The 24,613-nt window shown below is 41.9% G+C and overlaps 1 protein-coding gene across 1 annotated transcript in view; it reads right to left on the bottom strand.

The window, feature by feature from the left end:
- nmbr (neuromedin B receptor) overlaps nt 1–24,613 on the bottom strand; it is a gene marked incomplete at both ends in the record, with an annotated part of 134,114 nt that overhangs the window by 81,634 nt on the left and 27,867 nt on the right. The window contains 2 exons of the mRNA XM_084082041.1: nt 3,811–4,026; nt 8,350–8,491. Of these exons, the coding sequence (XP_083938167.1) occupies nt 3,811–4,026; nt 8,350–8,491 (358 nt within the window). The remainder of the gene's footprint in view (nt 1–3,810; nt 4,027–8,349; nt 8,492–24,613) is intronic.

Here is a 24,613-nt window from a genome sequence, read left to right as displayed (position 1 = left end):
GCTGAGAGGCTTCCCACCTCCGAGAACAGACTTTCAACAACACAAAACAGCTTTTGTTTCGGTGTGTAGCAAAATGGTTTTGTTTATTTTTTACTACAGTTGGAGCCCTCGCAGGGCAGTGGAATTCCTTGTCTATGAGCAGAGCCGAGTGCCTGGCAGGGCGTTAGAGAGAACTTACTAACGCTCTGGACCAGGGCTACATAACATTCAGCAAGCCCAGTTAGCCCACCTACAGTATTGTACCTTTCAAGCAGGCGTGATTCAGCCAATTGAAAATGGCCGGGGGTACGGTTTGGATTCCAGGGGCGGGGTTTGCCAGTCGCTTCGGCATAGGTCCCCAAAGCACGCGTGGCCTGACACAGTCACAACAATTTATTCAAGATAGGCTTTGACTCCTCAGTGCCTGCAACATTTCCTTTCAAAAAGTAACCCTCAAATAGCTGCCTAGTGGCTACACTGTTCCAAACCGCAACAGTCCACTGTCACTTACCTGGGTCAACCAGGTGCTCTGTGCGACCATCAAGAACAACGTTTGTGTGGAATTTGCATGTTCTCCCCGTGTTTCCTAGGGTAGTTGATACCCTCACAAAAACATGTAGTAATCCTGGTCGCTATACCGCCTCCCCCGGCCATGACAGCCGGGCGCCTGATGGAGGGGAAAGGAACTGGTTGGAATAACGTGTTCCTTCCACACGCTACATCCTACCGGGGAAACTCCCCCCTGTCAGGTGACAAGAAGGTCAGTTGGCTCTCATGCATTGACGGAGGCATGAGCTCGGCTCTGGGCTCCCTAGGCTAGTGGGGGGAGTGTAGCGGCCAGGATCACTTCGAAAATTGCCACCGGGTGAAAAAGGGTTACAACGTTTGGATTGATCATCAACACCAGCCAACAGACAGGTGTTTAAATCCAAGAATGAAATTAGAGACCATTAACAGGGACAGGAATACGCAAATAGGTTTAATCTTTTTGTTTACAACAGAAGGAAGCGCCGTGTGGTATGATGACTCACATGACAGCTGCTCATTAGTGGAACGGTTATAGATATTAAACAAAGTCCTGGGAAGTCTTGCTTGAACTTAAATCCCCCATTGGCGCAGACAATCATGTGAAAAAAACACTAAGAGTGGTTTAAAATAAAATAAAATCATGGGCTGTCTCCACCACTGTGGATTACAGTTCGAGTGTCATCTTTAGTTGGTGCTTTTCAGTTTGCTGGTCTAAAATGAATAAGCTGGTTTGAGTTGAATGTCAATGCCAAAGCTTTGGTGTGCTGCTGTGAATGGTGAATGTTCTAAATAGGCTTTTCTGTTATCATTTTTCATATTTCATTTTCATTTTTTTAGGTTTGCAGGTTGGCAGATCAAGTTGAGATTGTTGATTTATGTGCATGAAAACGGTTCTTGGTAGCAAACCTCCCCGGTGCATAACTGGTGACTGAATCACTCCAGTCACGTACCTATATATTTTCAAGTAATTATCATGACTTAAAATGAGTAAGATAAGCATGCAGTAAAATGTCATTTGCTTGGGGGGACAGGAGGCCCTGAGTGGCCACTCAGTCTGCTTATGCCTCGGGCGCTATTGTCTTATACGATGACACGTGCATTAACATCTCCAGTGGTGGAAAAAGCACTCAGATATTTTACTTAAGTAACAGTATCAATACTGAAATATAGAAATACTACGTTACAAGTACAAGTCCGGAATTAAACATTTACTTGAGTAAAAGCACAAAAGTATTGGTATCAAAATGTACTTAAAGTAATGCTAGGTCACTTTTTCAATAAAACTAAAGTTAAATTGTATATCTTTTGTGAGTGGCAAATGTTTCACAACACCCACTCCATGAATTTCACCCCCGAAAGCCTTTTATTTATATATTTTCTATTGAACGTCGTCGGGGTTGACCTTCCCGCGAAAATGACGTCATCTGGCCGGAAAATGGAAGCGGAAATGCACCGGTTTCCTGTTTGGCCAGGAACTACTGCACGGGTTTCTCCCGCGCTAATAACAAAAAGGAAACTCACGCTGATTTTAAGAGATTGTATGATTTGAAGAACAAAAAAAAACAGAAAAAGAAAACACAGCTCACGGTAACTAAAGCTCCACTGGCTAAGAGAAACGATCCACAGATCGTATAAAACAATTAAAAGAACACTTTTTGAAACGCTTCCGTCTTTCGGTGAAATGGCTGTAGGCCAATAAGCTGTCTATGATCCGTTGAAAGTAGACTAGTCACAGTTAAGTGCAATTCATATAGTCGACAAATAAACCTTGCGGATGGATGATCTAAGGGTCCACAATAACAGCAGCATGCAGGCTCTGAGCGGAGAAACGGCTAGGAGTACCATTTCTTTGTGTCCATGTTGTGTACCTGTCCATGAGAAATGTTGTTTATATAAAACAGGGCTGGTGCTCTGAGTACACTGTGCCGTATGGAAGGCAAAGGTCCAGATAGTCCACAGCTGACACGGATCAATGATGTCTGGCGTTGAGCCAAACACAACCTGCCAGTACGCAGTACTATAATGATGTTGTAGTTGACCGAGCAGTAAGCCTTTCATTATCAAGAAACCCATCTGGATCTTATGCCTTCAATATTCCCTGCGTATCATGCTGCATAACCTAATGCTATATGTTCATACCTAGATTTTTACCAGGTTGCTTCCAGCCTGGTCTAGGAAGAGACTGATCAACTACTCAACACTTTCTCGACACTTTCTAGCGATCTTTTCATCATTGGCTGTCCTTCAATCCGTTAAGCCAATGGGGAGACTTCCCCGAGACTTCCCCATACTCTGAACGACGGACGTCAAAAAAAAAGTGTGGTCGTTGCCACCAAACAAACTATTGACTTGACTCCTCATACACACACACACACACACACACACAGCGCCGCCTCCAACATCAATTTGTTACTCCGCGAGCGAAAGGGTACAGGATGGGTCCATTTGGTTCCGTGTGGGGACGCTGGAGAGAGCAACCTGGTATTAATATGACTGCGTCATCATTTGTTTGTTTCAAGGGGTCTCCATATGGGCATGTCTGTGATGTAAGATAAACAACGTTTTCATGTTTTGTACCTGTTAACATTTAAACATGAAAATACCGTGCGTGGGTGTGTGTGTGCGCGCGCTCGTGTGTGTTAACCATTGACAGATGTGTGGGTTAGAATAGAATGCATAGAAAACATGTGGATTTGCGGATTTGTGGATTTGTGTGATATGCCTTGTTTCGTTTCATTTCTTCATTCATTCATTCATTATCTTAGTTATTCGTTATAGAATAATTATTAGTTCTTAGTTTGTTCATTCTATCTGGTTATTAGTTGAGTGAGTGATTCACATTATTGATTTTTTTCTTTTTATATTCATTAATTAATTACATTTTGCAAGTTTGTTGATTATTTCCGGCTTTTACTTGAGTGAGTGACTGAGTGACTGAGTGACTGAGAAAGTGATTCACTAATTTATACATGTTTGTGTTCAGTTAGTTCAGTTACTCATTCATTCATTTGTGCATCAATTGCTCGATTCATCCATTCATTAGTTCATTGAATTAATCTCTATATTTAATTCATTCATCCAACCAGCAGTATGTCCGTAGAGCAGTGGTTCTCAAGGTGGGGTCCTGGGACTCTCAGGGGTCCTTGAGGGGGTTCCAATTGGACCCTTTTCAGCGTACAAAATGAAACCAAATAGATTTGGTTCCATTTGTGCACTCTCAAGAGTTATGGGCGTCCTTGAAATGAAAACAAAAAAGTGAAGTGAGAACCACTTGCCAAATAGAGCAGTATAGTGTGGTCTTACCTGTCTCTTGGTGTGCTCGCTGATCTCTCCTGGCATGTCGTGGGCGCTCCTGATGAGCGTCCGTGCGATGTGGTAGTAGTAGACCGAGATGATGGCCAGAGGGACCAGGAAGTAGACCAGGAAGATCATGACCGAGTGGATCTTGGGGTGCATCTCGTTGGACAGAGGGTACGGCACGCAGTTCACAAAGGTCACGTTGCTGTTGTCCTTGTGACCCTGCATGCATGGGGAAGGAAGGGAGGAGAGAGTCATGAATACATCAATGAGCGCCACGCATGGTACATGTGCAGAGCAAGTTCTGTCAAGGAACTCTGTGGAGTTGCTGCTGGCCAATCTGGGAACCCATCGCCAAATGAAAAGGACAACCGGCCTCTGCTGTTTTTTACTATCTCACTTGGCTCTGGGAGGAAGTCGACCTAGCACACGTGCGCAAGGAAACCGGGGTTTTAGTCTGCCTTCAGCCTTTCACTTTCGGTGGTGCGACTATGTTTTCATTCCCACTAACAATATTTCTACACGGAACACTAACACGACTTCTCCCAGAGAACATGGATCGTTTTGGTTATAAGCCCACTTGTTTCTATGATGAAAGAGCAAGTTAAAATGTGAATATCTTTCCGTGGTTTTGTCTGCTCCGAGGACGCTATTGTTAAATGAGTTTCGGTTTGTTTCTAGTGGGGAAGGATCGTCAGACACGTAAATCCATTTGATTGGGTAAAGCGCGGCCTGCTTCCTGATCTGAAGGCACGCCCACTTGTAGGCCAGTGCATACGCGATATGACGAACCCCCCCCCCCCCGACAGATTCAAACGCAGAGCAGAATCTGTTCTTGAGAGATTAGCTGCTGGCAAATCATTGGTCGGGTTCAGCTCCATGCTTCTATTCTCAACAAATCACATACTCACTTCATAATGAACACCCTATTTAAATCGGGAAGTTGCATTGCTCATTCCTTGCTTGCCGACAAGCTCGAGCAAAACTGCATTGATTTTGATCGGACATTGAGTAATCTGTTTCATTCTTTATCGGTATCCATTTTTTTTTTTTTTGTAAAACATAAATAGCAAAAATAGCCAATCTACAAGCTCACAACGCGCCAACCTTGTAGATGGGCTATTTTTTTCAATGTTTCTGAGCTTTTTGAATCTCGCCTCCTACTACCCCATATTACAATAAAAAACTAACACTAAAACTAAATTGAAAACATAATAATCTTGTGGGGAGCTGGGTACCAATCACACACGTAGGACAATGTGCATGTATGTTTGTGTGTGCATGTGTGTGCATGTGTGTGCGCGCGCATGTGTGAGTCAGCAGCACCGAAAGTCTCTGTGAAGAGCCAATCGAATTGCTGTTGGCAATCAATGGACACAATGGACAAGCTAATGAGACCCTTCACAGAGAAGCAAGAAAGGTTTCCATCTCTCACAAGGTTTGTCATTCCGTTTTAAAAAACATCTATTTCTGGGGTGAGGTCAAGGGAGGAGAGGAAGAATAGGCGAGGAGAGGAAGAATAGGAGAGGAGAGGAGAGGAGGTGGGAGAGGAGGACTGGAATCAATTTAACTTAAAAATGTCATTGATGTCAGACAGAAACCTTCAACTTTGTATGTTATTTATTTTGTTAATTAATGCCCTACTTTGTTGTACGAGATCGAGTGGCGCACAAAAGTAGCGAAAGTTGCCCATTGACAAGCTCACAACGCGTCCCATTGCGGCGTGTTGTGAGCTTGTAGATCGGCTATTTTGGGAGGTGAAAGAGAAAATCGTGTGTGTGTGTTTTATAAATATTGAACCAATGAAAAGTATTAAAAGTTTCATGACATTCAGCTTTACAACACATTAAAAGTATTTATCATGGCCCTTCAAACGTGTATTAAAAGTTTTAACTGAGAAATCCACTCCAGTGATCCATGGCAGGATTTTTTCTCATTGATTTCTAAAATCCACTCCAGTGATCAATGGCAGGATTTTTGTCTCCGCCAGGCCGAAAGGCATGGCGAGAGAGTAAGTTTTCCACCCCGTCCGTCCGTGTGGGTGTGTGTGTGTGTGTGTGTGTGTGTGTGTGTGTGTGTGTGTGTGTGTGTGTGTGTGTGTGTGTGTGTGTGTGTGTGTGTGTGTGTGTGTCCGTCCGTCCGTCCTGTCTGTGTCCGATTTCCCATATTCCATCCTCATTGCCTATGGTTGGCTTCCAAAGTTTAAAATTTTGGAAGCAAACCTTAGCCAATGAGGATGGAATATGGGAAATCGGACAGATCCGTGTTGATCACATGACTATAGAGATACTGTGTAGTGTGTACCGATTTGCATGACGTTTGGATACAATCTGTAGGAGTAATGTAAAAAAATGGGTTTTGCACAAATCGGCCTCCAGGTGGCGCTATAACAGGCCCATGTGAAAAATTTGAGACAGAGGTTCTGAATTGGCATCCAGGGAGTGTGTGTGCACAGTTTCGCAGCAACCGGGCCAACGGTGTCAGAGATTAGCTGGTAACACACGGACAGGACGGACGGACACACACGGACGGACGGAGGGTAAAACATACTCTCTCGCCATGCCTTTCGGCCTGGCGGAGACAATGAATGTCATAGAACCTTTAATGAGCTTGGGACTAATAACTACATTGGATCCATTGTGAGCACAGGTTCTCTCCTGCGTTCTGTTTCCTGAAAATAAACCGTTTGGACATGCAAGGTTTTCGGGCCGACAACGACCGACAATAAATGTCGGTAAGAGCAGTTGGAGAGTACATCACTGAATCATGAAACCCACTCTGAACAGACAAATGGAAGCTCTTATAATTCAAAATGTGACTGTATTAAAGTTTATGGCTGCCACAGGGGCGGGATTGGCTTTTTAGCCCCCACCCCCCCCCCACCAGTGGGATGAAACAGCACGGCTTCCATAATGCACTGGCATGGATACGACAGAGGGCATGGAGGGAGAAAGATAATCAAAGGAATGGACAGATAGATAAGGCACACAGAGAGAGGGCAGGGAACTACACTCTAGAGTGTTCATTTAACGAGGGTCAACCTCAATGATTTCCTGTGATGGACAGTAAAGGTCAGACCTGATGAAGACCCACTTCCTTTCCTCCTAAGCATTTCACACTACACGAGTCTCTGCTTGAAATCGGCTGTCATACCATCGTTGTGATTTTCATACTATACGATTGATCGCCGACAAAGGATCACACACGGCAAGATATTTCACAGGACTCATCGCGGAGAGTAGAGCCCGCACTGTCCCGCTATAAACCAGATATAGAGCACCCGGACCCATTCAGAGGAGAACATGATTTCCCCTACTATATTGGGTACAGCGGAGCGGAGTCTCTCTCTCTCCCTCTATCCCTCTGTCTCCCTCTGTCCAAATGTCCTCTATCCCTCTGTCCCCCCTCGCACACACTCACTCACTCTCTCATTCTGTTTGGTAATGTTTTTGGATTCTCAACATCCAGCGACGTTCCCTAGCCAGGTACTGTGCTCTCTCATTTGGCTCTTGCACAGATCTGTTCGGGCCGGGGTAGTGATCGCAACCCCATTCATACTGTATGATGTCCAGTCGGCGACAAAGCCAAATATCAAACCTGCCAGATATCTAGAAACACTCGGGGAAGCATCGCCGAGCGCTAGAATCGCTAGTCGGATGTTCTCGCAGTACTTTTCACACACAGCGAGCAAAACCGCGGCGAGCAAAGCCCGATCTTGCGTCACATTGGGATTTGGCAGAAAGCCGCCTACCAGTGACATCATCGATGGGGAATCCAAGCTACAGCAATAGAAACGGCAGGCTTTTTATTCCTGGAAAGTTAGCATGCTGTAATGGGAGCCATTGTCCTCGTGTTAAATTAAGAAACTGGTGGTTTTCTGAAGTGTCCACACACTCCACAGCCCTCCACACAGACTGAGTAGAATTTTGTTTTACCATTTTATCATGAGCATTAGTGAGGACCATATGAAGATGAAAATGGGTGAAGTCGTCCTGTAAGTACAAGTAAAGTATAGTATCTCAACTTTACTTCGAAATGTGTCAAAAAGAGCCGATCTATAGGCTATTCTCTGTCCTTCTCGGCACGCAACAACATCGCGCGACGGAGCATACATGAGGCTTTTAGGCTTTTAGCATTACAATTAGAATGCATATTATTATTGTAATTATGGTAATATTATTATTTTTAATTTCTTTGCTTTTTACACTGTTCCATTCTGGTCAAACAGAGTCAGGGTGCTAATATTGTGCATGTTGGCCAACTGGAAACACCAGTGGGTCTACAGTTGGGGTCCAGGGACCCTCATGGGCTTCCAAATGGCCCCTTACAGGTGTGTAACTCTGAGAGTGTACAAATGGAACCAAATGGACCCGTAAGGGTCCATTTGGTTCCATTTGTACACTCTCAGAGTTATGGGGGTCGTGGAAACCACTGTGCTACACTAAATGGAACAGAGCCTTCATTAGCATCATTGGTAACACCTGTGAATGTCTTCACAATATGGCTGCTGTGAATAGAGCCTGTTGTAGTTTGATTTGACTGTACCTGCATGGAGACCACCTGTGAGAAGATGGCCTCGGGCACAGCCAGGAGGACAGACAACAGCCAGATGGACACTGCCTTCAGACACGTCCAGAACACTGCGCTGGACGTCTGGATGTCCATGGGATTCACTATGGCTTTATACCTGAAACACACACACACACAGAGAGAGAGAGAGAGAGAGAGAGAGAGAGAGAGAGAGAGAGAGAGAGAGAGAGAGAGAGAGAGAGAGAGATGAACACATTCAGAGATGGTGGGAGGGCAATTTTGAGGTACTTTTACTTTACTGGAGTATTTCCAATTTTCAATACTTTTACTTCTACTCCACTACATCTCAGAGGCAAAAATTATACTTTTACTCCACTACAATAATTTGAAAACTTTAGTTACTGGTTACATTGCAGATATAATTATTATATTATAAAACATACACTAACCACTTTAGGCCTATTTTAAACCTAGGCTATTTGAAAATAGCCGATCTAGTGAGCCCGTAGATCTGCTATTTTCAAACATTTTAGTACTTTTACTTTTGGTACATTTAAGTACATTTAAGTACAGAGAGAGAGAGAACAGAGTTCAGCCATGTTTACCCATAATGTAGCCTACATTATGTAGGGCCCTTGTGCGCTCCAACCGCGCTATATACCCACTATTTAAGCATAAAGCTTTGCACGTGGGCCGTGACAACGGGCTGTGTCGCTATCGTGAACCACCAGCCTTGTCCCTGCACTACCCATTACATTATGCATAAGTGTGGTTTGGACGTTACATTAATCAAACCAATCGGTGTGTGCCAGGTGCCATTGCCTTTAAGAGCGGGGCTGCGCAATGTGTTATCCCCAAATGCAATCAACACTCTCTCCTTCTCTGCCCACAGAAGAGAGGCAGTTCCAACATATACATTCCAAGCTGCATCATTTGATTGGCTTGGAATAAAATCCTATTTGATACACAGAATGATCACCCGCATGTCGCTGGTTACAGCAAACTTTAACCACTTAAACCCCGGCATCCGTATTGCAAGCTCACAGCGCGTCACGTTATGTCGCGTTGTGAGCTTGTCGATCGGCTATTTTCGGCGAAAGCTTTCCCCACAACAACAGAAAACAGAAAAGACACTAGTATTGAGCCCTGAGGGACTCCAGTTACTCATACGGGGTTTAAGTGGTTAAATTATGCCAATCACTTGTGTTATGGATTAATCAAACTGAATGATTTGGTGTGGTTATAGCGATGGCACTTCATTTGTCTCTGGTAAGCTTAACTGCATGGCAACTTCTGATTTAATGACAATCACATTCAATCATTTAATTCAGAAGTGCCCGTGTCCAAGTGTGTAATGTCCTACACATTCCAATTTTTAGTTTCCGAGCCGTAGCATTTGATTGCCTTGGAATAAAATCATATTTGATACAAAGCAATCCCTTCTTTATTTCCTGCGCAATGGATTAATTAAACTTAAGCGGAGTGGTTTGGAGCAAACGCCACCGTGCAGCACACATTATTGTCTTTGAATAAACCCAATTGACACAAGAAATTGAAACTGTCACTTCTAGGAAAACTTGAATCTCAGATATTTGTTGAGAATTAAGGGTGAGGAAGACTTCTGAATGTTGTGTGACTCATGCGTATCAGCAAAATGTCCGGTAATATGTTTACTGTAGCTATAGAGACAGAGACAGTTTATATTCATGTTCACTTTCAAAAGTAAAAAATGAACTAGCAAATGCAAGCACATCGCTAGTGTTCATGTGCATATGGATAAAAGAGTTGTGATGAATAAATAAGCACATAAAAAACATAGGCTTTCTATAGACTGCATCAACTAGCTTACATTAACACTGAAGATATTACAGAGAGCTAGCAACACTCAGGCCTTCCCCTGCGGTGACATATTTTTAATATTTAATTGATGCAGAATAAATGTAGACCAATTTATGTCATATGGGCTTTGCACCAAAAAGCTATTAAAAACTATATACACATTATAAGCATACTTTGGCCCAGAGGTTGCGTATCTCTTGACTGTCTTACAAAAACTCTTGTTTTGAACCGGGATCCAGCACCAGCTCCAGCCGAACTTCCCAAATCTTTTAGAAGTTGCCGCCGTTAAACTTTTAAATGTATGGCAATTCAAAACCAAGGTTTTGCATTTTTCATTTGTTTTTATTTGGTATTTGTTTTCAATTTCAGTTTAGTCCAGAGAAGTTAACTAAAGCATTAGTTCTCAAAGTGGGGTCCGGGGACCCCCAGGGGTCCTTGGGGGGGGTACCAGAGGGTCCCTGACTAAATTAGTCAATATAGCGTCACAATCCTTTTAACCACTTTAACCATATTTTATACTTTGGCTATTCAAAAATAGCAGATCTACAAGCTCATAGCGCGGCACCGAGTGCCTATGAGCTTGTAGATCTTCTATTTTTGAAAAATCTTGAAAATTTGTGCAAATCTTTGAACACATGTATTTTTAAAAGCGAACATTTGTGTAACTGAAAGCTTTGCTTCTGGGGGTCCCTGGAACAAAATGTTTTGAGATGGGGGTCCGCGGCCAAATACATATCATTTTGGGGGTCCTTGACATGAAAAAAGTCTGAGAACCACTGAACTAAAGTACGTGAGAGTAAAAGTGGCCGAGGGTGGGAGAGAGGAGGGGTGGGGTGCTGAGTCACAGCAGGGGATCCATGTTCTGAGGAAGTGAGTTGAGCAAGTGGAGGGTTAAGCCCCGGTCATAATAAAGCCATGGTCCGTCAACCTGTCAACCTGTCACGGGGGTCATAAATCATTCACTAGCTGTCAATCAAATACACACGCACACGTGTGAACTCACGCACTCACGCAGGGTACGTTGCGTTATATCTACACCATGAACGCTCAATCTAAAATAGGATCAAAAGACATTCAAGGTTCATGCAGTGTAACTTTTTCAATTGAACAAAAGTTACGTTTGTTATAATCTTTCACTGGTATATTTTTCGCAATGACCATTCCGCATGAATGTGTGTTTTTGACAACTTCTCTAAACACCCAAACACTTATTGGTGAGTGTCTGTTGTGAGCTTAGATCGGCTATTTTTGGGCAAAGAGATGTCCATGGTTTACTAGAGCAGGGATGGGCAGCTTTAATAATTATAATAATATCTCAAATATAGCACTTTTCTAAGTACCCAAAGATGCTTTACATTGGAGCTTTGATGATGGGGTGGCGTCACTCCAGGGGGCCTCACTCCAGGGGGCCTCACTCCAGGGGGCCTCATGTGTGCCTGCACTCTCACCAGTAGTACACTGTAAACACCATCACTCAAATAGCCCATAATAGTCACAAAATGTAATTCTAAAGGGATATTAACAATTATTATCACATGTAACATTTTTATTTAATATCAATGGCATTTGAGAACTTGAATATATTTGGCAAAGACATTTAGTGTGTGTGCAGAGCCAACTCAGGTCCAGTTTACTAAGCCTAGAGCAGGGGTGGGCAGCTTTAATAATTATAATAATATCTCAAATGTATATAGCGCTTTTCTAAGTACCCAAAGATGCTTTACATGGGAGCTTTGATGATGTAGTGGCCTCACTCCAGGGGGCCTCCCTCCAGACTCCAGGGGGCCTCACTCCAGGGGGGCCCCATGTGTGCCTGCACTCTCACCAGTAGTATACTGTAAACATCATCACTCAAATAGCCCACAGTAGTCAAAAATGTAATAATAAATGGATATTAACAATTATTATCACATGTAACATTTTTATTTAATTTCAAAGGCATTTAAGAACTTGAATATATTGCTTGGACAATGGACATAACAAAATCCAATACAGTTTAATACAATGGACTGTAGTAGTTAAAACAGTAATATAAACTTGCATTGCGAGAGATATTTATCCGTGTAGACGGATAAATAGCGTTGTAGTTCAGGTCCGTTTTACAATGAATAGAGGGTTTAAGTGGTTAAGTGCTCTAAATGTACTTGAAATTGAAAATGTAAAAGGAATGATAACAGATAACATCCTTCTATTAATTCACCAGGTCCCTGTAATACGAGATCAACATAATGTTTGGACATGGATTTATTCCACTAAAACAAGCTCGGCCCCCCTACAGCGCCAGAACATAAAAACTGTGAAAGAAGACACAGGCAGAGAGAGAGAAAGAGTCAGCGTAAGCACTTTCAATCACAACTAGCCCAGTCCCAACATAAATGATTTAAATATTTTAGACATAAATTATGTGCATATTATATTTTTTATATTCATGGCATGGTTTTTCGCTACTGACGCAACATTGTGGAAAGTACTTAACCCATTGAGACCTGGAACGCATTTCTTTGGCTATTCAAAAATAGCAGATATACAAGCTCATAGCGCGGCACCGAGTGCCGCGCCATGAGCTTGTAGATCTGCTATTTTTGAAAAATCTTGCTTTTTTTTTTTTTTTTTTATGTTAGGATTTAGAAGAATTTTTAATAATCGCCTCAGGTCTTAATGGGTTAATATGAAGAACATGGGCCAGGGTGATATCTTCAACTCAAAGCACACTACTTGTGAGCTGTGAGAATTTGATGCAAATGCAAACTGTGCTTGTATTGTGTTCTGTGTTGCTTTACACTGAGTTGTTGGTTATGTCAAGTCTATGCATTACATATTATGTGTTATCATGTTACATTACAGTTACACTTTGTTGTGTTAACTTGTTCTGTCTTTTTGCATTGTAGTTTTGTTGTACGTATAGTGTTATTATTGCTTTGACCCCCCCCCCCATTGTTTGTACATATAGTGATGTCCTTTTTTTTTAAAATCTGTATTATTTTTTGTGATGATATTTGAACTGTTGGTGCCACTATATATGACTATGAATTGAATACCAAGGACCTCAATGGAACACACTCTGAGTGAACGGCATCTCATCCAGCACAGCGAAATCAATACATTAATTTCATCCCACATCCCAAAAACCTTACAAATATGCAAAAGCTAAGGGCATTTTGTCTATAATTTCAGCTTGTTGTAGTTAGTTTTGTAAACACACAGTACAGTTTCAGTTAGTTATCGTTCATCTTTTTTTATTCTAGTTTTTATTTTGTTCAGTTAACGGAAATGTTTTTTCAATTTTAGTTTTCGTTATTTCGTTCGTTTCTGTTAACTATAATAACCAGGGCCTGGCTGGGGGTCCTTGAAATGAAAAGACGTTTGAGAACCACTTCAGTGTACACCACAGTGAGATGGTGCAGATCCGCTTTCCACACTGTGGAGAGAACTGGCTGTATAATGTTGCCCGTAATCATCTCCGTCACCTGTCAGCTCTGAAGGCTCTTGCACTCCGAGTTCGAATTGAGATTGTTGCACATCAAACAGAAATGCAACCACACCTTGTGTCAATAATGTGTACACGCCGCCTCTTTCATCTGTCATTCAATATTTCAGAACAGGTTTGATTTTCTGGGTTTTTGTTTTTTCGTGTCATCTTCTCTGTATATCTGCAGGGTTTTGAGGCTGTACCCTTGAAGAATGAAGCCTGTCTAAGGATTCGGGAAAGGTTCATTGACAAGTGTGAACTTTTGGAATGACAATTAAACTCTTCAAGTGCCTGCCTGCCTGCCTGCCTGCCTGCGTTCAGATTTTCAATATTACAGACCTGAACTCAGGAAGGAGAAGTGAACGACACACAAGCTAACGGGGGAAATAGTAGAGTGTGGGTGAGGTGAGGTGAGGGGAGCCGCCACAACGGCAGTTTGAAACAGGTCTTAAAATCTCTAAATCCGCCTCCAGCAATAGCTGAATGACGAAAGCACAAATTGGGCTTCAGAGGCCTGACTGCAAATGTGTTCTGGAAGGGGGATCATAATTTGTAATAGGGACTTTTGCTGACAAATCCCTCATATATAAAACGTTCACACTCCTGCTGTCCCTCTCTCCCTTGCTCATGTATATGCAAGTATAAAACGGATTAGTTAGGAACCAAAGGGTCCCTTATTGGTTTGTAACGCAGAGAGTGTACACCGCACACACACACACACACACACACACACACACACACACACACACACACACACACACACACACACACACACACACACACACACACACACACACACACACACACACACACACACACACACACACACACACACACACACACACAAAACATAAAAAGTTGAATTATGGAGAAACAAGGTTTGATCGGCTCTATGCACAGCAGCCATATTGGAGAGAGGGGAATTGGAATTGGGCCTCTTCCATACTTCCTCCACAGGTGTCACCAAAATACTAATTAAGGCTCTGTTCAATTTAGTGTACAGTGGTTTTCAAACTTATTTATTTTCAAGGAACCCTATCACTCTGAGAGTGTACAAATGGTACCAAATGGACCCATAAGGGTCCATTTGGTACCATTTGTACACTCTCAGAGTTACACACCTATAAGGGGTCCATTTGGAACCCCCTCAAAGAACCATGAGGGTCCCTGGACCCCACTTTTTGAGACAAACTGGTGTAGCAGAGTGTTTCCAGTGAGCCGACATGCATAATATCAGCACCCTGACTCTGTTTAACCAGAATGGAACACAACCGTAGTTAGTTAGCATCATTGGTAAGTACGGAAGAGGCCATTTCTTTCCAATATGGCTACATTCTATACAAGCCAGGTACAATCACGTTTCCATTGCTACGGCTTCCTGCATTCACACTGGGGACGTGACCAGGAGAGTTTTCTCCTGTTGAGCCCAACAGCTGCTCTGTCACACGACAGGTTGTTTCATTAATTAACAGGATGCTCGAATGCTAATTGGCCATCTGAGCAAACCCAAGCCACTCTGTGAGTAAGCAACGGAAAGCAGACTGTGGAACTAGCATCAAAGACATGAAGGCTAATCAAAAAGTGGAACTTTTTGGCCAAAAAACACGTATGCCTCATACAGGCATCACATTGCAACACGTTGAAAACTTGTAGATTCGCTTTTTTTTCTTCTATTTTAGAAATATTTTTTTTTAGACATGCCCGAAATAATGATGCCAGGTTGAAAGTGGTTATTAAATGGGACCAGAGATTAACGACGTTGCCAGTCATTGTCTGGCCTGCTATCAAATACAAAACGCGTGGTAATTATGTAATTCATCCAGTCAAAGCAGCCACGGTTCCCTGGCCTTTGATAATGAATGAGCAGCGGAGCTAGTACATCATTCACACATTGTTCTTCTCGCAGGCTGTCCAAAACGAACAAGAGAGGGGTGTGAAAAACAATGGTCTTTTGTCACAGGAATCACCGTCGTCATGATTCACCCTTCACAAGACTCAAGCTACATTGTCTCACCCAGTACTCACCTATACTGAATGACACAGACAATGACAGCCAGGGCTGGAGCTCAATGTATAGAACATAAAAGCCTGATTGATTCATTCGTATAAAATGTATTTCTTTCTTTCTTTTTCTTTTTTGTGATAAATGGCTTTTTTTAAGAAGGACTTTTTTTGTGTAATATATTGAGAATGCAAAAAATAATAATAATATTTAATATCATATTGTTTATGTCCCTCAAACGTTTTTCAAAAGGTTTGAGCCTAAATCAAGCCTCAGATATACTCATTCCAACTAACTTCTCTCTGGCTTATAAAGCACTTTCACCTGCAATACCACATTGTCCTGTTTGGCACGGGGCGCTATTGAGTCAGTTTGTATGCATGTTATCTCCTGGTTCTGTGTGGAAAAAGTAAAAAAAAAAATAAGAAGAAAAAATTAAGAAAAAAATAAAAAAAACTTTTTTTTTTTGGTCGGAACTGGAAAACGGGAGGGATTGTTCCCTGACGTCACGTCACGTCAGGGACCAAATCAGTTTGGCCTGTTTTGAGACCAATTTACAGAAAACCCCAGATTTGCTGTGAAAGCCTGAGTGTTCAAACTGGGGTATTTTTGGGGATAGAAGAGAGGTAGGGGAGACCAAAAACACACAAAAAAGAAGAAAAAGTTAAAATTCATGGTGTAGTCCCTTTAACATACTGTAAACCATCAAAAATAGCTAATCTACAAGCTCACTGGAGCCAGGGGGGAGCACCCCACACCCATCACTCCTACCCCTATACCCCTCCATCCCCTTACTACCATCAGCTATGCAAGCAGGTGTGTACACGATGGCAATTAGGAGAATGGAAAACTATACCCACACACAACACAAAGACAGAGATACCAAGTCAAACTGAATTTTTACTTTTTATACTACTGTGTTTTGGCTTGAAGCAAGCCCACATTGTTTCTTTAGGAACAATATTTCCTAGTTGTCTTTATTATTGTCAAGGGTCATTTTGACCCGGCCAGGCTGTTTAGGTAGGGCAAAAAAGCACAGATATTCTAGCATGCTACTGCCTCCTAGACGGCTCGCCACTGAGGAGTCACGAGGTTTAAAAATGTATTCCCGTCCACACTTATTACCTCTACATTGAACTGATTAAAAAACGCATCAACCTGTCAGTCGCAAGGACCTTCCTCAAGCAGTGCACATCCAGAGCCTGAACATCATGTTCTTCAGACAAAAATCTAGTTTTTTTTTTTTCGCGTGACACGTTCGTTTACAAGCCAATCCATCAGGCCTGGCAGACAGACCGCCGCTGCCAAAGTCCTGATGGGAGAAACACGTACCAAAAGGCGCCGTTTGAAAATGCCACCTTTATTACAGCTGTAAGCTGTCGCCGTACGTTTACGAGCGACAGAAACGAGATTTCCCATCTGAATTGGGGTGCCTTTTTTTAAAGTGATTTTTTATGAAACCGCACACATCCCGCCACCGAAGATTGTCCTCAGAGCTTTGACGTGACGTGACAACATGAATTCTGTGGGGGATACAGACGAGGGGAATAGACAGGTGTGGGTACACAGAATGATAGATGGATAATAACGTCGCTTTCGGTTGGAAACCTTGTATGTCCAAAACCGTTACCACTTCAGGAAATGGAAAAAAGAACCAGCGTTCCAGTTGAATCAGTGTAGTTGTTATTAGTCACAAACTCTTGCCAATACTTTTCATTGGTTCGGTATTAAACCCACACACACTTAAAGGGATATTTCACTTTTGGTGATTGTATCGTCTACTCAGGCTTTTGTGAGCCCCGCAGACAGTTTTTAAGTTGCTTGATTCAATATTTAGATATTAGATATTAATTTTATCAGACACGCCCCCTTCCTATACAAACCCATTGCAACTTCAAACTACATTTTTAACATGTTAGATTCATCAAAAACACCCGTCCTTGGTTCACCCGTCTCCTACCGCCCCCCTAATATGCGAGGGGGCCGTGTTTTTTCAATAACTTTTTTCATTTATTTTAAAAAAAAGTTTGGGAAAATAAAAAAATTAAATACAATAAAAAAATAAAATAAAATAAATGAAAAAAAATCTCGGAAAAACACGCCCCCCTCACGCATTAGGAGGGCAGGGTGAGTCACCAGTTACAATGGGTTTGTATAGGAAGGGGGCGTGTCTGATAAAATGAAAATTGAATATCTTAATACTGAATCGAGCAACTTAAAAACGGTCTGGGGGGCTCACAAAGGCTTGAGTAGATGATAAAATCACCAAAAGTTTTTCTGAAAGTGAAATATCCCTTTAACCATTTTCACTTTCACGTAACAAAAAGTAAAAAATAGCAGATCTACAACCACATCACGTCACGTCGAGACGTGTTGTCAGCTGGCAAATCGGCTATTTTTGCTACTTATTTTCTTTAATCTTTTTATCCCACGATTTTGTAACCCTTTTTTTCACCCGGTGCCAATTTTCTAAGTGATCCTGGGCGCTACACTCCCCCCACAGCCTAGGGAGCCCAAGGCCGAGCTCATGCCTCCTTCAATGCATGAGAGCCAACTGACCTTCTTGTCACCTCACAGGGGGGAGTTTCCCTGGTTGGATGTAGCGCGTGGAAGTAACACGTTATTCCAACCAGTTCCCTTCTTCTCCATCAGGCGCCCCGGCTGTCATGGGGGAAACGGTATAACGACCAGGATTACTACATGTTTTTATGAGGGTACCTACCCTAGGAGACACGGGGAGAACATGCAAACTCCACACAGAGTAGGGCCTTTTTTGCAACTTTTGTGTCACTTTAGGCCAGGGCATTAAATTACAACAACAACAAAAACAATAAAAGTTGAAATATGGAGAGGTTTCTCTCCATAAAGGTTTCTGCCAGACAGCAACGATATATGCTGTAGATACTGTGGAGGAACAGTTATACTAAATCATGCTTTTCATGACTATAGAAGCAGCTGTAGATGTGTTCTCTCCAGAACGAGGCTTATAGCCTTTAGGTATATATACCAGTCCTAGTGAAATGTTTATGACGGCTTTTTGTTTTATTCAATCTCTGTCCTACAGTACATCGGTCAAATGCCTCTCTCTCTCACTCACACTCACACACACACACACACACACACACACACACACACACACAGACACACACACACACACACACACACACACACACACACACACTCATGTCTAATTTAACATCCTAAACCATGCGAGCATGGTGAATTTCCTCAACAACAAAATTAAAGATGATCCGATAAGCCAATTGACAAAGCAGATAAACAGACAGACATACACACATACATACCCACTGACAGAAACACAGACCCTTTCTCCACTATCAGCGTTGACAGATTTAACAAGAGATACGAGCCGCCAGGTCTACGAAAACAAGCCCAAAAGAAGAAATGAGGCCGCATGATCAAACACACAGGGGGTCCCCAGCTGTATGAGTTAATATATTATCTAAATCAGTTTTACCACTTGAACCCTATGTACTGTACATTGACTATTTGAAACTAGACGCTCTACAAGCTCACAATGCTTGTAGATCTGCAACCCGCAGATATGCAACACGCAACTACAGTATCAATATTTACAAGCGGCTTTACAGACAAAAGCCCAAAGTCGCTTATAATAAGCGAACATGGCAACACTGTCCACTATCCACAGTGGTGGACCAAGATCAGCTATTTTCACATTTTATCATGAGCATTAGTGAGGACCAATTATAATGAAGACAGGTTGAACATGGGTGAAGTGGTCCTTTAAGTCAGTGGTTCCCAACCTTTTTCATGTCAAGGACCCCCTAAATGATTTGTATTTGGCCGCGGACCCCCATCTCAAATATCTTTGTTACAGGGACCCCCAGAAGCAAAGATTTGAGTTACACATGTTAAAAAATGTGTATTCACGCAGGTTTGCACACATTTCACGATTTTTCAAAAATAGCAGATCTACAAGTTCATAGCGCTATGAACTGGTATATCTGCTATTTTTGAATAGCCAAAGTATAAAAGGTTTAACTTATTGTGGTGCTATATTAACATATTTAAATGGGGACCCCCTGGGATCCCTCCAAGGACCCCTGGGGGCCCCACTTTGAGAACCAATGCGTTAAGTAAAGTACTCAAGTAAAACATTTTTACTGTCCGCCACTGCACTATCCATCCGATTCCTTTTCAGTGGAACAGGCATTCTCTGTGCCTTCCACTCTACTTCTCTCTCACACAGTCAGACAGAGAGCATGTAAAAGGGTCACCTACACCTCATGGGGTGGAAGAAAAAACCCACTGCAGTTCCAGAGATTCAAACCACTAGCATTTGATTTGGGAGAATGATCAGATCACTGCCGTTAGGAAGAATCAAACCTCTATACAGCTACAGAGAATCACTGCTCTCACACCGAAACCAGACCACTGCACTTTAGGGACAATAAAACCACTACTACACCACGGGTTCTCAGACTTTTTCATGTCACGATAACATATTGGCTAAAACCAAAATCTTTTTTAGACGGGAGGGGGTCCGCGGTCAAATACATATTATTTTGGAGGTCCTTGACAAGTTTGAAAACCATTGATAATATAGCAACATAAGTAAAACATTTTTTTCTTAAATCAAACTTTACTTTAGGATTTAGAAGACATTTGTAAAATCCCCAGAAGCAAAGATTTGAGTAAAAAACTTTCGCTTTAAAAAAGTATATATATATGCAAACTAAAGATTTGCACACATTTTCACGATTTTTCTAAAAGAAAGCAGATCTATGAGCTTGTAGATCTGCTATTTTTTAATAGCCAAAGAAATCTTAAAATGACACGGATGCGTTCCCGGTCTTAAAGGGTTAAGTAGTAGTAGCTTCTGGCCGATCTACACGGTCGCAGCTTTTTTTCTGTTGTGGCCCCACAGTGGTGGAATGAACTCCCCACTGATGTCAGGACAGGAGAGTCACAGACCATCTTTCGCCGCAGGCTGAAAACCCACTTCTTCAGGAAACACTACCCTGACCCTTCCTCTTTGCCCTGCCTACTTGTTGTCAATTAGTTGTACGAGCTCTTGTCTTATTGGATCTTGTTTAATTTGATCCACTTATTGGTTTTAGCTCTTGCTCATTTGATTTTCCTATTTGTCTCATCTGTTTAAGAAAGTTGGTAGCTGATATATTGCACTTTTACCTTAGCGCTAGCCGCTAGGTATACTCTTAGTTGCTTGTTTTAGAAGAGAATGCACTTAAGACTTCCGGTGATTAGTACTTTTGTTGCCTACCTATGCTGAATGCACTTGTCGCTTTGGATAAAAGCGTCTGCTAAATGACCGTAATGTAATGTAATGTAATGTAATGCATCCCTATTAAGTAGTAACAAATCTAAGTACGTATTAATTACACCACTGCCACTACAGCTACAGAGAACCACTGCTCCTATACAGAGAAACCAGACCACTACAGTTGAGGGACAATCCACTGTATCTCAACCTGAGTCACAGAGTTCTTTCTTGGTAAATGGACTCCATTTATACCTGCTTTCCTGCAGTGAAAAGACCACAGGGCCTTCACATACAGTGCAAATATGGCACTGGACAAAAAAAGGATGAAAATAAATCAATGCATTATCACTCACTCTGTGCGTTCAGGCAGTGTGGCGTATAGCTCTAGATGAGAGGGTATTGGGTTTCTAATGTACCGTGAAGTAGTTAGAATAAAGAGAATGAGATGCATTGAAGAACATTGTTATGAACGCTACAGAACAGTGCACCCATGCTGAAAACTTCCACTGTGTGCAATGTTCCGTGTATAGGTCTGTGTATACAGTGAGCATTAGTGTGCAGATTATGCCGTTTCAGTTTTTTTAACCCACTTGAATTTCATCAATCAACATTTGAAAAGCAAAAATTCTCAAGGCTGCTTATATAACGTGTATCATATCGTCGCTTTCGGGTGGAAACTTTTTATCTCTGTATTTCTTTATACGCAACGCGTTGTGAGCTTGTAGATCTGCAATTTTATCCATTTTTTTATTGCAATTTTTACATTTCCTGAAAAGTTACTGTTTTGGACATGCTGTACAAGGTTTCCACTTCACAATGATATCCCAGATCTTTGATTCCATGCAAGTAATCGTTTTATTTATTTATAGCGCTTCAGACTTTTAGGACTTCGCTTTTCAAACGAGGCACGGACATGTTTTAGTGAAACTCTTGAAATATATATTTGAAGTGCTGATATTAAATCCTAACAAGTATTGGAAGCAAACTTAGAAATGACTACAGTTTATTATGTGCTTGTAGGCTCTATCATACAATAAAATGCATGAAGTGCAGTGATGAACAAAGTATATACTCAAAATACTCAAGTATTCAACACAAGGGTTCATGTATAACCACTTAGACCCCAGCATCCCTTATTGTGGGGAAAGCTTTTGCAGAAAATAGCCGATCGACAAGCTCACAGCTGCGACGCGTTGTAAGCTTTTCGATCGGCTATTTTCAACGAAAGCTTTCCCCACAATAACAGAAAACATATTCAGTGGAATTTGTCTGAGAAACCATTTGAGGTTAAGAAATGTTAAGTTGTTGGGACAACGTTTTCAATTATTTTACCTAGTTAAGGATAGATTTGATATGGGTCGGTGGCTGCTAATTACAAAAGCATTCAGGCTACTCTTCTTTATTAGAGGATTAATCACTGCGGTTTTCAAGGCTGTTGGATAAATGCCTGATCGGAGGGAAATGTATTTGCGGTAAGTCTGTTGCCAAAGCAGCTATATATAAAATGTTTAAGAAAGCTTGTTGGCAGGGTGTCAAAACAGCATGTTGATGGCTCAACGATGTTGTACTATTTCCTCAAGGGTTTTCTGTTCAATGGCATTAAATTGAATGTTCAACCTGACAACCAATCTGAGGTATTTTAAGCAGAAGACAAAAGCATGTCTATTAGAAAAGGTTCCCCTATAGAGGGTCATTAGACAAGGGAAAGATAAGGGAGCACGTGTTTGTATGCATGTACTGTGTATGTTACATGTGTTTTTGTATTGCTGCGTATGTTACATGTGTTTTTGTATTGTAATGTATTTTTAACTTATTGACTGTGAACTGCTGTAACTATGTGGTTTTTGCTTTTCAAATAAATCAAATCGAATATAAAAAAAACTGTATCAAGATACGTTTATGTGAATATTGTAGTGACACATTTTTTGTTTTATGTGGAAATATACCGAAAGTTTGCCTAATGCTTGGATTCGGAAACTTTTTTAACCCGACTACAACATTTTGAGCAAGAAACTGCAAGAGAAAACCATAGAATGAATGATAACCCACCTTGTTGACGAATATAACATTACAAATAAGTGATGAGTTGCAATTCATGCCTCCCGAGCAGATTTATTTTAAACTGTGGCCACGGCATTTCAAATACAACAACGGCAAATAAGTATTGTTTTCTATTCAGTAACAGTTGTGCCAGTCAAGTTTTTTTTATTTAATTTGGGTGAACACTTTGCAGATCAGCAGGTTTACGTATGTCAATGTTTGATCATTAAATATTACAGTAAAATAAATCATTCCATTTTCCATCTTCTCGTATAGCCCCTGTAGTACGTCCAACCCCATTTCAGAAACATCGGTCTAATGTATTGCATTATATCCTTAAAGTAAACTCATTGCATGTATCAGTGGAAAGTAGATTTAAGGCTATTTGTGCCGGGGGCATTATTCAGCTTATCAACAGTGGCAAATACAAAGTGTGGGCATTATTAATGTTTTTGTTGATGATGTCAGAGAAGAAAGATTGCCTCGCACTTTTCCATTACAGATTGTATAGGAATGAAGTCACTTTTTATTTACACTCAGCTTTTCTGCGCTCTTTTATCTTTTCCCCTTTCTTTCTTTCTATTTGTTTTTATGCAGAACTTCTTGCTCACCAGAAGAAGTCAATAGGCTCTATGCAGAGCAGCCATATTGGAAAGAAATTGGGCCTCTTCTTACTTCCTCCACAGGTGTTACCAATGATACTAATGAAGGCTCTGTTCCATTCTGGTCAGGGTGCTGATATCGTGCATGTTGGCTCACTAGAAACACTCCATTTTGGTTCCCAAATGGCCCCTTATGGTGGGTGTGTAACTCTGAGAGTGTACAAATGGAACCAAATGGACCCGTAAGGGTCCATTTGGTTCCATTTGTACACTCTCAGAGTTATGGGGGTCCTTGAAAATAAGACAACCACTATGCCACACTAAATGGAACAGAGCCTTAATTAGTATCACATTGGTAACATCTCTCTCTCTTGAAACATGAGGTAAGTAAGTACAAGGAAGGAGCTGATGGTAGGTGTTGCGCTCCACCTCAGCAATCCATCACCCAGGGGAATGGAGGCTCTCTCAGCCGATACCGACAACAAGCTACTCCGACCTATATCCCACTGTATTGAGCAAATAGATCACAATAACGTTCTGGGATTAAAAGTCAGCAAATCTCCTGCTGAATTCTGCCTGGAGTCTGCAAATTGTAAAATGAGCAAAGTCATCTTGTTGCATTTGTCTCTCTTGTCGCGCAAGCGTCAATCTGTAGGCCACAACGATGCGTTAAGATGAAACAGCTGTCAAAACTCGAAGTGCGTTCTCTTTCACTCGCTGACACTAATCAGCTTTTATTCTCAGCTCATGGCGTCAGAAACGGAACAGGCCCGCGTCCATCAATGCCAGGCTGAAGCGAGCGACCGCGTATTTAACTGACTCGAGTGACACACGCTGTTAGGAATACTTCACAGCGTTATGCATCTCCACGAGCCTCTGCTTTGGGAGTCTTAAATTCTGGGCATCGAGGTGCTGGTGCTCCGTTGACACGCAGAGTCACTGGGCATGGAGGTGCTCCGCTGACACGCACGCAGAGTCACTCAAGTTGAGACTCTGACTGTGCCGAATTGTGAGAGCTGCTCGTTGACCAGTGACGGGATGAAGTACTCACATTTGTTATA

Source organism: Gymnoscopelus microlampas, assembly GCF_963454915.1.
Source record: "Gymnoscopelus microlampas genome assembly, chromosome: 16".
Taxonomy (NCBI): domain Eukaryota; kingdom Metazoa; phylum Chordata; class Actinopteri; order Myctophiformes; family Myctophidae; genus Gymnoscopelus; species Gymnoscopelus microlampas.
This window is presented reverse-complemented; position numbering and strand designations above follow the sequence as displayed.